The sequence below is a fragment of the Xiphias gladius genome, chromosome 15 (genome assembly GCF_016859285.1).
Source record: "Xiphias gladius isolate SHS-SW01 ecotype Sanya breed wild chromosome 15, ASM1685928v1, whole genome shotgun sequence".
In the NCBI taxonomy this organism is placed as follows: Eukaryota; Metazoa; Chordata; class Actinopteri; order Istiophoriformes; family Xiphiidae; genus Xiphias; species Xiphias gladius.
Genome location: NC_053414.1, coordinates 9,138,248 through 9,151,358, shown reverse-complemented (window position 1 = coordinate 9,151,358; position 13,111 = coordinate 9,138,248). Strand labels below are relative to the sequence as shown.

General features: G+C 39.7%; 1 protein-coding gene across 1 annotated transcript in view; it reads left to right on the top strand.

Annotated features, from left to right (window-relative positions):
- LOC120800465 (protein sidekick-1-like) overlaps window positions 1-13,111 on the top strand; it is a 240,610-nt gene that overhangs the window by 172,704 nt on the left and 54,795 nt on the right. Inside the window, exons 18-20 of the mRNA XM_040146590.1 lie at window positions 4,271-4,411; window positions 7,170-7,351; window positions 11,470-11,585. Of these exons, the coding sequence (XP_040002524.1) occupies window positions 4,271-4,411; window positions 7,170-7,351; window positions 11,470-11,585 (439 nt within the window). The remainder of the gene's footprint in view (window positions 1-4,270; window positions 4,412-7,169; window positions 7,352-11,469; window positions 11,586-13,111) is intronic.

The window sequence follows — 13,111 nt, the reverse complement described above, 5'->3', positions numbered from 1 at the left end:
ATTTTCAGATATAAGCTGGAAACCATTTCAAACATCATACAACAATAATCAAAATTCAGGTAAATAAATATGAGTCAAAATATTACAAGAATAAGACAAATCTGATGATGTCTAACATACTTTAGCTTTAGCTTTTCATAGTGATGGAGTATCTCCTAAGTTGATTTAGATAAATAACCATGGAGTTTGGTACATATATTCATGTCCCCCTTAGGATGCATTGTAAGAACTTTGGAGCCCCCTTAACTTTTCCCGATCAAATTCTCAATTTGTCCAATACTTTAGTTTATGACTAAATTTATGCTTTGCAAAAGTAATAACATTCCCATTAGGAATCTAAGACTAATCATTCTGTACTGTAAGTCCATAGAACTACATTTTCAATTTCATTCAATCTAGTAAATTTGAAATTGCATATGCCTTGTTTGGCAAGGTCCTAAAATCATCTGATTATGTGTTCTGTAAATCTATCATAGTGACCTCCAGTAACTAACAGTATAATCAGAGTTGTTGAGACATTTCACAAAAACTCACAAATGGTAAACTCATGATGGAACGAGAGGAAAAGTCGGAGGATCTGACCCTGAATGTCTTTACAAAATTTCATGCCAATCCATCCAATAGCTGCTGAGACATTTTTGTATTGACTAAAGAGATGGACCGACTTGCCATCAATGCTGCTAGCATGGCTAAAATCAAACATTTATCAATATTACAGAAAAAGTCATCAAAAAACATGAGGTGACATGAAACAGCATTAAGCTGATTAAATATCAACTGATTTTAATAAAAGTATGTGATAATTTTTAATGGCTTATCACTGTGAAATGTCTACATAATAGTCACGAGCACTAAGAGCCAGCTTCCGCACGAATATTGTTGTTTATTATAACCAACACAGAAGGTTTTCAGCTGTAACTGGCACTTACATCCATCGATTACTCATTGTTTTTGAAAGCTCTAATCAGCCTTAAATTAGCCAAACCGAGAAACTGATGGACCTCTTATTTTGATGCAGGTCATTAGTATCTCACCACACCACACATGTGTACACGAACTGATAGGAGCACTTGTGACTGCCAGTATTTTTTGCTTTGTTTGTGTTAAAGGTGTAACGGTAAATCAACATCAGGAGAGGACGCACAGTAAATGTGGTTAAAAAAAAAAAGAAAAAGAAAACAAAAATCATAATAAGTGAATTATTGCAGGCAGCCGGCCAGCATTGTTCAAAACTGTTTGATTAAACATTCTATCGTCTTATTTTGTTTTTAAATATGAAAAAAATGTTTTTATCTTAGACCTGCAATTTTTAAATCCAGTAAAGAAAAATGTCCTTGACTGATCATATAAGTGAATACAGAAGTATTATTCATTGAAATGACAAACATAAAGCACATATACAGTAGCAGATGCTTGCCACAGATGGATTTGATTCATTGGGAGAATATGCACAAAGTTTCCCAGACAGAGTCTATTTAGTGTGTCAGCCTTCTCCATTTGTGCAGCTTTTAACCTCCGGCAAAACAGCACATTTAAAGGACACAAGCCTTAAAGTGTCAGACAAGAGGAAAATAACCTCATCTATCTAGCTGGTTGTAACCAGTCACGTTAAATCTGGTTTCTCTCTCTCTCTTCCTTGTTGTTATACCTCTGCGCGCGGCAACAGCCGCCGCCGGAGGCATTATGTTTTTGGATTGTCCGTCCTTGCATCTGTACGTACGTCTATCTGTACGTACGTCCCCTTCCGGTGAACATGATATCTTGGGAACGCCTGGAGGGAATTTCATTACATCTGGCAAGAACATCCACTTGGCTTCAAGGATGAACTGATTAGAATTTTGTGGTCAAACGTCAAGGTCACTGTGACCTCACAAAACAAATTATTAGCCATAACTCAAGAATTCTTACACTAATTATGACAAAATACACTTAATACTTTTTTATTAAATTCCTTCAAAGTTAATACAGGCAGACTTAACATCCCAGTAACAGCATTGAATTTAAGAGTCGGTGTGTACGTTGATTTAGTGAGAGAGCCAGTGGGCACAAAACTGCGGAGAATGACACAGATAGAAACTTTTACTAATTCCCACAGCACAGGGACTCACAAAATGAGTCCTGCAGAAAATGTTCTCTTTTCCTTAATAACCAGGGACAGTGAAAGTGTGTCACTCGGCATTCTGGCAATGTATAGTGTTTGTTTTGTTTGGTTGCAGTACATGTATGGGTTGGGGTTTGTATATTTAATCCCCTGTGTCAGGTTGATGTCCTCATGCTGAACCAACTGTATGTAATATTTACTTGTAAATAGTTGGGAGAGAATTAAGGAAATCCACAAGGAGTCTCTGCTATCAAGTAAAAGTGTGTCAGTGTGCATTTGTGTGTTTGTGTTTCATTTGCAGTCAAACGGTGACTGACCGCATCTGTTCAGTACTTTACGTCTTTGTGGGTGTTTGTGTGGCCACTGCACAAACACCCACAAACACTGTAGCGTGAGTTTGTGCATTAATGTGCGTCATCTACTTCAGTCAAAATCAGTGGCATAGTTGAGGATTATATATACCCCGTTTCCAGACGGCTACACTGATGCCCATCTCGTTTACACAAGGCCCATTAGCCTATGTGTGTGTGTGTATGTGTGTAGATGTCCATGCCTGCAACACCTGGTGCTGTCTGTGCCTAACCTAATGGAAGTAAAGCACAGCTGTAAAACCACTGGCCTGCGCCATATATCCGCCTGCACAAGTCTCTAGCTAACAGCTTTCATACCCCTACTTCAACGCAGACACACGCATATAGATTTGCACACACATTTATAGGCACATACAGATTCAAACACACAAATACAGAGAGACAGTCCATGGCTAATGGCCCAATAGCTTATAGAGAATCATTCAGGGAGAGATGGGGCACAGACGGGAAATGAGGGGGGTTGTAGAGAGAAGGTAATGTAAATCTCCAGACATAATCCATGGAAGGGAAAAGACCAGCGGATGTAGCAGTCTGTCTTAAGCTGGGAGAAATTTGTTTGGTGTGTTTATATGTGTATTTTTTGTATGTGTGTGTGTGAGCACATATGGCTCTGATTACATTAGCTGAGCTGCTTACATTAAAGCCAGAAGCTGACCAGCTCAGCCCTGTTTGCTTTACCCAACCAAGAGAGGGCGGGGAGCTGTAATCACGGGTGTGGGGGGTGGGGGGGTGGTGGTGGTGGTGGGGTACAGAGTAGAAGAAGAGGGAAGGAGATGAGTAAAAGATAGAAAGATGAAATAATTGAGGCCAAAGGACATGATGGATGAAAGGTGAAAGTTTGCAGATGGGGGAGAAAAAAATTGAGAAGTAGTTCAAAATGTCAAAGGAAAGATGGGGAAAGGTTCAGAGAGGCAGAAGAGGGGGGAGGGGGCAGAGAGAGTGAGGGATCATAGTGTCCAACTTGAAATAAAAAGATGAACTCTTTTTTCATTGTCTTCTAATAGCGGTTTAACTATCTATTGCTATCAAATTGTTGAGCTGGTCTACTGGCGTGATTGTGTTAGGGTCGAGGTTGAAATAGGAACAGGCCCAGACAAAGCTTGCTGGAGAAAAAATGAAACATAAGTAGAAAATCCTCAAGTTAAAAAGAGGAGAAATAAAACAGCAAATAAGCAGTAATCTGCAACATTAAGACAGGAATTTCATTTTTTTTTTGTTCACTGCTGCCAGTGAACAGAACAATAGTGATCCAACTCATACTGAGTTCATGAACGCTTTTACATTTGTTGTTTTAAACACCCAGTGTCAGTGCGATCATTCCCAGGAGGAATCCTCTGGTGCACTGGAAGTGCTGCATTAAACGTTTCCATCAGCTGCAGCAGTGGTTTGTTTGAAATAAATTAACAATATAGCCAGAGATTGAAAACAAATGTTTTAAATGAAATTTCAAGATACACCAGGAGAACGAAGGACAAGAAACACGAGCACAGAAATGACTGAGTATTCATCAGAGCTGCTTAAGCTTTGAGATGACTTTCTATAATAGGTTGCAGCTCTGGCCCATATATCTCTCCAGTGAAGATGAAGATACTGGGGGAAGAGAATTACCATAAAATTCCTTTTTAGCCTACTTTCTAATATACTGGTCCTGTGCAAACTATAACTGACATGTTGGATGCCACATGAAAGGGACAAATTCTACACTTACATTTCTTCAGCAATAGTGATATTCTCATTACTAGACACCTAACAAGCTTAATCTCTCGTTCTTTCTCTTTCTGTGGGGTGTGGGTATTAGATTGATGCTGAGGGAGGAGGCACCAAGTGCTCCTCCGAAGAATATCGTGGCTAGTGGGCGGACCAACCAGTCCATCATGGTCCAGTGGCAGCCTCCACCAGAACCCCAGCTCAACGGAGTCCTTCGAGGATATGTACTCAGGTATACATACACACAGAAACATACACACCTACATATTTGGCTTTATAGTATTGCCAGTGACAATATTGATTTGATTGGCTAGTAGGGGGGCATTCATTTATGGTAAAGTCAAAAGCGTTGTTGCGAAATATTTGGTTCTGGAGGTTTGGTGACACAGTGACCACTCGCTGGGCTAATTGGTAACTTCAAACACATTAACCCAGCCAGGCTAGTGCTAGTCAGTCACAATGGCCATGCAAGCCTCCTATTTCCACTATACTGTGCGGTTTACTCCCCCCAGCATTTTGTCCTCAGGACTGTACGTCATTTAATTCTATAAAGAGCTACTGAAGAAGGTAAATAAAGCTCTATAAAATAAAGTTATGTGGAGCAGTTTAAACACCAATAGAGGAAGTTGAATAGAAGTGAATGCTGCTACGCAACTAAGAAGCTGAGATAGCTTCCTCCATTTTGGACTCGCTGACTATTTGTTCTCTCAAAGGTCAGCGCTGTCAAGGTGGCTTGCTGTTCAAATGGACCCAAGTTGAACTCAACACGAAAAAATTCGTGCAGATTTACTTCACAAACAAATCTACTAATTGCGGTAGTTCAATAGAAAAGAATCGAATGGCCCCAAAATTTTGCTGTTTCAAGTACATAAGTTTTTTCCTTTGATAGTATTTGACTCAAGGTACTAAACAATACTGTGGCTTCAGGGGCTCAGCAGAATTATTACAAAGCTTAGAATAATTATCAGTTCTGATTGGCCGGAAGTTATCAATTAATTTTTAGTAACAGTGACGGTATAACCGGGCACCTACGATGCAGTTCGTTTGGAAGTCTAAATTAATGCACTAGTATTAAACTGTAGCAACGGCTTAAGAGTTTTCAACTAGTGGTATTTGTGCAACCATATTTCTCTGTGAGAACCACGCAAATTTAGTTACAAATGAGACTGATATTTGCATGAGTCCATATTCATGCGCCCCCGCTTAGTATATTGAAATCAACTAAGCGGGGGCGCGCCAGTGGCTCACCTGGTTAAGCACGTACCATTATCTCTCCCCTGTCTTTCCTGTGTCTCTACACTGTCACTGTTAATTAGGGCTGAAACGCCCCAAAAATAATTTTAAAAAAGCCAACGTATGCGATGACGAGGAAAGAGATCAGAAATAAAATGACACCTTGTCTGGTATTATCTCATACATAACATACACTACCTCAAGTATTATGTCCAACTGGATGTAGGTACTTAAAGGCTTTTTGTAGAATGTTCTAGATTGCATATGTTTCCTCCCTGTCAGACTAGGACAGCACTCATTCTGCGCAAAACAGTAGCTGCTACATTACGTATTCGTGCACAGAAATCCTTCGTTGTTGTCTTTGCCCTGCTCTGTCCCTGTCACACACATAACCAAACACACACTCACACACAGACACGAGTGCTCTTTTCAGATGCTCTGGCTGCCCTTGGTCCAAAGTCCTTCATTTTGATGTCTGTTTAAAGTGTGACACACTGTGTGTAATCAAACTGTCATTAGCTGCCTCACACAAATTTGCATATGATTGTAGTAGAAGTTATCAGGTCTTTATCCCCGTTCACTGTGTTATCAGCCTCCACTTCAGGAATCAGTTGAAAATAGAAATGCACACTCGTACAGCTCCACTGTATCATTTCAGCTTTATAGGACAGAGCTTCCACCTCCTGTGCACCCCTTTGGATTATCCTTTCTCCTTCTTGTATCCGCTGGCAGATCCTCACTCTCTTTCTCCTATCCTCTCCCACTTTCTCTCCTCTGTCACTCTCCGCTCCTACTCTTCCTCCCCCAGCTTGAATGTCAGTGTGTCAAATGGAGAGAGAGGAAAAAGGGGTTATTTCCTCTCCACTGCAGAGATCCCATGTCAGCCTACGACGCCCTCTCACTTAGTGCATTTGAGATTTTGTGTGTGTGTGTTTGGTCCTGGGTGTTGTGTCTGTATATAACATGTGTGATAGAGCGGTTACTCAGCCAGTGAAACATGTGAATATCTTGTTACAGTGGATAGGTTCCATATTAAAACGCTGACATGTGGATTATTACTCCATTCAATTCCATCAGATATGTACAATAACTAAGTGGTAATACACCTCCCCACCTAGTCAGGTCATATATCCTTTTAAGTGGACATTTATATCATAAGTATTAAAGCAAAGGCCTTGAAGGTGTGCTATTATGAGATGTCTACTTAGCATTGAAGATTTTCATTCTTAAGGGATTCTGACGTGATTCAAGTGACTTCACGCCAATAGAAAATCAGTCAGCATAGCTTTTCTGCCTCACAGACGGCCAACATAAATGACACCGAGTGAAAGTCTAATTTTTACTTATTTAAGAATGTGTATTCAAGCATATACGGTAAGCACACTGGTATGACTTTATATTATTGTATAATTAAGGCTATTTGCAAAGTAGTTCAAGGCTGGGGATGTATTTCTATGAGTAGATTTGGTTATATTACATTTATTTCCTACATGCTTTTTTCCAAAGCAACTTACATTGTTTTGCTCATGCATACTGTATACATATATCAGGAGCAATTCAGGGTTTATTTTCTAGCTCATGCACACTTTAAATGTGGGTAGGAAGAGCCAGGGACAACAACAACCCTGAAGCTGTAATATTGTTCATATGTGCATACATTTTTCTGTGTATTTTGACTTATTACTAACTCCCTTACTTGTCACACTTGTTTTCCTACAAATCAACCTATTTACAAGTGTGTCTATGTGTGTTTGTAGGTACCGTCTGGCAGGGCTGCCAGGGGACTACCAGGAGAAGAACATCAGCAGCCCAGAGACCAACTACTGTCTGCTGAAAGATCTGATCATCTGGACACAATACCAGATCCAGGTGGCCGCCTACACCGGAGCCGGCCTGGGTGTCTACAGCAGTCCTGTCACTGAGTACACTCTGCAGGGAGGTGAGTGAAGATGCACACACAGATTTTTTATTTTCTATTCATGGAGGGCAAGGTAATTGTATCAGCAATTGTACTGCAGTAATTAAAGGCCCAAAAGGATCTTTTCTGTGCTCCTCTAGTCCTTAAATCCTGGACCAAAAAAGACTTCATATCTGGGCAATCCCACATTATGTACACATTATGTGAACATATGTTCCTACTTTGTTATTATGTTATACACGTGGGCAAATGTGTGCGAGAGAAATTTGGAGCTGGAAGTCTGCGAATCTATGAATAGATTTACAATCAATTTTAATTGATGATTAAAATTTCGAGATGAGACAGCAATAGTTCCCTGTACTCCTCTCTGATTAATAGATTGCCGATAGTTCTTTAAGTCAGAATACCAGACCTTGGTCACGCCCGTTGAGAGGACATGTTACTTCCTCTAATTTCTTATACAAGTTATATGCAAGATGGCCAAATTTAAATTTGGTGGTTGTACAGTCGATGAGTGGATAAATAGGGAGAGCATTATTTAATGGACTGTGAGAGCTTGAGTAATAGACTTAAGCTGTAGACAGAAATAAAAGGATGTTCCTGGTAATTGGTATGTGCTCTTGAACGTCACTGTTAATAACCCAGCTGGCACCGGACATCAATGTAATGTCAGACGGACACTGGACTCTAACGACTCGAACGTCGGACTGACGTTAATGGGAAATGACAATGGGGTTGACATCAAAACCCAAAGTTGGCTAATTGACATCGTGACGTTTAGCAGATATTTAGCAGATGTCGGGTTTTGGTCACCATACTTAGAATGTCAGTATTCTATGTCAAGATGGCATTGGAGAGAGAGCAAATGTACAAGTACAAAGAGCATAGGTTTTCTACCTAAATAAACTCACTTAAAAAAAAACAAACTGGCATGTGAGTATGCCATTGCTTTGCACCTCCACATTTCCCAGTTTCCCAGACTTTTGCTTTACCTGGCCAGGTATTTGCCTTTTCTCTGATTTAGAACCTAAAGAAAAGGTACGATGGGCATAAAGATACATTTTGATGCAACTGTGAGGACTCTCACATCTCTTAAAAAGTACACAGTACACAGAGACCTTCAGGGTTGTATTGGTGACTACGTAAACCATCCTCACCTAATTTTCACTCTTCTGGGTAGTGATCAAATGACTAAGATCACAGTAACAAGCAGCCGCAATGAGGTATCTCCACAGGCTGGCAGACTTCACTTTCGATAATAGGAGGAGGAACTCAGATTTGAGAGGAGCCAGTCGATGCAGTTCAGACTTGCGTTAACGTCACCCGTGAGGCATCCCCTCGAAGGCATACCGGCTTCAGCTAACTGGGAGGAGACCCTAGGGGCGACCCAGGGCATTCTGGAGAGACTACTTCTCCCATCTGGCCAAGGAGCAGCTCGGGATGCTACTGGATGAGCTGGAGGGAGTTCGCGGGGGAGGGGTGTCTGTACTGCTCTATAAATATATTATATGATATATAATGGTGTGTTGATTGTAATAAACATGGGTGCACAGGGGAACACACTTTCAACTCTTCAAACGTAAATCAATGAAGTGGTTGTGAAAGAGAGAATGTAAGCGAAGATTGTAAAGAAAGACGAGAGGAAGTGGTCGTGGGGGTAAATCTCCTTTAAACACGTGCTCTTCTCTTGCTGACATTTATTCCAATAGTAAATTATCATCATTACAGATGGGCTCAGCCACACACACATACGCGTGCGCACATGCGCACATAAAACTCCCGGTCATTATTACAGTTTAGGACAGGTTTATAGACTGACGAGAAGGAGTTAGTCTCATTAATTATTCTAATGTGGTGTAGTGGGAGTGGATGCGATGGATTGGACTTTTTCTCTCTCTCACTATCTCTGAAAGAATGTGCTTGAACTCACCATTAGACTCTGATAACATTGCTCTTTTCCCGCTCTCTCACATACAGCCGTACGCGCATACCAAGATTCCCCCCAGAGGACAGAGTTTAGTGTTTTATCTGTAGCTGTGAGCTGAGAGGGGTTAGAAGCCGGTCCCCAGGAGTACAGTCAGCATGGCAGGGGGGGAGAGAGCATCTTTAATATCAATTAATCTTCCGTCTCCCTCTCTGTCTTCTTTCCCTTGGTTCACTTTCTCTCACTATCTCCTGCCTTCCATTTTTCACTAGTTTTTTTTCTGTTCTCTGCTCTTTCCACTCTGTATACTCTCCTCTCCCTGTGTGTTTGTGTCGTCCGGCCTCTCTGGCTCAAATATAAAATGTAAAGGGCACTCCCATCATGCAACAGTGCATTATCGCTCTGCGGCTTTTTAGCATCAGCATAATCCCTTTACAGTGTAATCACCATAACATGTGCCCATAAACACACACACACATGAACACAAATATGCACGCACACATTTCACAGTTACACTTTTCTCTTCCTGAGTTTAGTGTTATCATGGATCCCCTCTCTTTCATTGACCAGCTGATAGATTCCATATAGCATGCAAAGATTCACATGTAGAGACACACTCATACACTGACATTGAGAAACCGGATATATATGAAAAATCGATGTTAGAGATAGTGGTTCAGTCTTAGAGTGGATGAAGTAAATCTTTCTCCAGCTTGTGCGAGCCAAACACTACATGTTGAGCCCTTGTGTTCAATATTCAGCTCCTGCCAGCCTCCGTTTTTCCAAATTGAACACATAACCTACCTTTCATAGGAAAAACTGTGACAATTTAGATGGTATATTCCACAACATATTGTTAGACATTTACCATCATATCTCTCAACACTCTGTTTTCTCTTACTCAGGCTCCGGTGAGTGACAAATGCCTAATACACACTTTATGGATGGTGTGCATATTTGTTTTCCTAGCAGCTGGTAAATGTAGAAGTGTAAGTAAGGCATACTAGTAATGCTGGTGTGCCACAATTCTAAAAAAACAGCGAGTAAATTCTTTCCATGGATAAATAAATATACTGTATATGTAAATTAAAGGGGAACTCCACTGTTTTAACACATGTAGTTCGGTTTACCCATCAATACTGTGTCTATGTTCTATGCAGCCACTCCGGAGGGAGATTTCCATACTTTTCAAAAATTAACCTCAAATTAACCTGTCATAGTAACGTCACCATAGTTATTTCGGCTTTGTCTTGGGAAGTTTAAACAGAAAGCCTAGATTAGAAAGTAGAAGTATGGGGGTTTTTGAAAGAAGCCATTAGAAGGCATCGACTTCCTAATGAAAGACTATCTTCAAGTGGGCGATAGTAGGATCCAGCATTTTTAGAGCTTTTGTACCACACTAACAACTTAAAACCAGGATTTTCTGGTCTCTGCTGCTTTAATTCTTTCTAATGTTTTTTAAATCTGTCTCTTGTGAGCCCTCCAACTCAATGGAAGTGCAACACTAAATTGTTGGAGTGCCCAATTGTAAGTTTCATCAAATTTCATGATTCTTGTATCTAATACATTGTGTTTTTCAATCAATAAACCACGATGCAGTATGCAGGGATATCATCTGGGTAATAAAGCTTGACAGGGCTGCTTGGTTTGGAGAATAATGTGACTACAGGACTGAATCAACAAATCCAGTGAGCGAATCTAACTTTCTGTGGCCACTGTCTGGCCTCCTGAGGTCACTGACTGAAAGGCCTAATAGATTCAATTTATCATTGTAGGTGTCTTCATGAGCCTCCATTTTTCAGAATCAGTTACTGATGGGTCGGTACCCTAATCTCACTTAGCCATTCCTAAGGTAATAATATGCAAAACACATAAATGCAAAATACAATAGATGGGATGAATTTTATTGAGAAATTAGGTCATTTTGCAGCAAAGAATAGAAGGGTAGGTTTGGCATTTAGCTTTTGCAAGCCTAGCAGAATTTTTTAATTAAAAAATGAATTCTGTCTCAACATGAAATATTGAAATATGGTGCTGTGTGAGATATTTAAAACAACTACTTCTTGAGAAAGTAGAAGCACAACTCTGTTTATTTCTGCTGCTTTGGGCTCCAAGTCTGTTACTGTTTATGTTTTTCCAGTCTATCTAAGCACTCTTCCTCTTCCTCTTTCTCTTGGTGCAGCTAAATATTATGTGTATGTTTATCTGTCTTAAGTTCCCACAGCACCTCCGCAGGAAGTAGAGGTTATAGCTATCAATTCAACCACCATCCGCTTCACATGGAACCCTCCACCTCAGCAGTTTATTAATGGCATCAACCAGGGATACAAGGTAAGACTCTGGATGAGTGTGGATGTTATGAGACTACTTACATTAAAATCTATGTATTTAAACTTTCTTGTAAAGTTCAATAAAATAAAAGACAGTTGTGTACTTAAAAATAACCATAATAAACAAAAATTGTATGTGAAATGTTTTATTTTTCATATGTGCAGGCTTTTACCTGTATTTTGGGTAAATACAGGTAAATTCCTTCAATTCTTAGTTGTTGATATATAGAAAAAATATTGTAAATTAAAATATCTGATATATTATTCATAAAATAAACTAATTTTAAAAGTTAAAAATGTCTGTTATAATCTTTCATCATCAAAATTTTTAAAAGAAAACCTTCCCAGATATTAAAATCAGCAGTGAGACTGAGGTCTCAAGTCTTCCACCTCCAACACATGGATGATTTATTTTGATCTGACTCCAAAAAAAAAGTCTGTAAGAAAATCTATTAATCCAGACTCTTCTACACATTTTATTATTTAATAACTACACACTTTGTCCGTGTGTAGGTGTGTGATTAAATTCTTTGAAAAACCTCTCATAGGTCTTTTAGCTCAAAGGTCGTATCTCGCTTGCTTCTGTTTACCCATACACTTAGCCAAGCCAAGTGTGGTGAGTTATGGAAAAAAGGGAGGATTAAATATGGAAAAAGAAGACCGTGTGAAGAAGGTGAGAAAATAGGAGCGAGGGACTGGAGCATAATAAGAGATAATAATAAAGAAGCCGTGGGCAGGATAATGGGGAGCAGGGTCAAAGTGAAGGATTGAATTGTATAAGTGATCTATACTGTACAGTATGTAGTAGTTCTGGTATGTTATTTATTCTTCACTTCGTTTTGGCAACCAGCCCCTAAGGAACTGATTAACATGACAAAGAAAACATATCACATTGTTGCTGTGCATCACTGGGTCAGTGTGTACATTTGTGAGTGTGTTTTAGAGAGTGTGAATGTTGGTGTCTTTGTTGGTTGATAAATACTATATGGTTTTCCATGTGTTTGATGTGGCTGTCTGACGTTGTCTCTGCATACCAGGCTCTACCAATCCAAGTCAGTGGAGCCTTTCAGTGCTGCTGCACACGTGGGTGTGCGTCTTTAGGTGTGTTGTGCTGGTTAGAGGACAGTAGATAATGATATTAATTAAAAGAGGATATGAAGCAAAGCCTCCTCTCATTTCATCCCCCCACAGATCGGTGACTATATACAATACCCTTAATAATATAGCTCAAAACTGATTACCTGAGTAAGAGCCATTTCTGGCGACTTTCATGTCCTCCATTTACATGTCCTTGACACTATCTTATGACTTACTTGAGATTTGTAGGAGTTTTTAGAAGCACTGACTTCAGTTATTGTAGAACTAATAATGCTATTTATATATCTATCTATTCTTATTGACTCTCATAAATGAGTTTTATTCAGAGCATACTAACAACGAACAGAGCAATAGTTCTTCATTAAACAGGCTGCATCTTGCCTGAATTCTCAAGACTCATCCTCTGTACAAAAGTGGTTGTATAAAAGA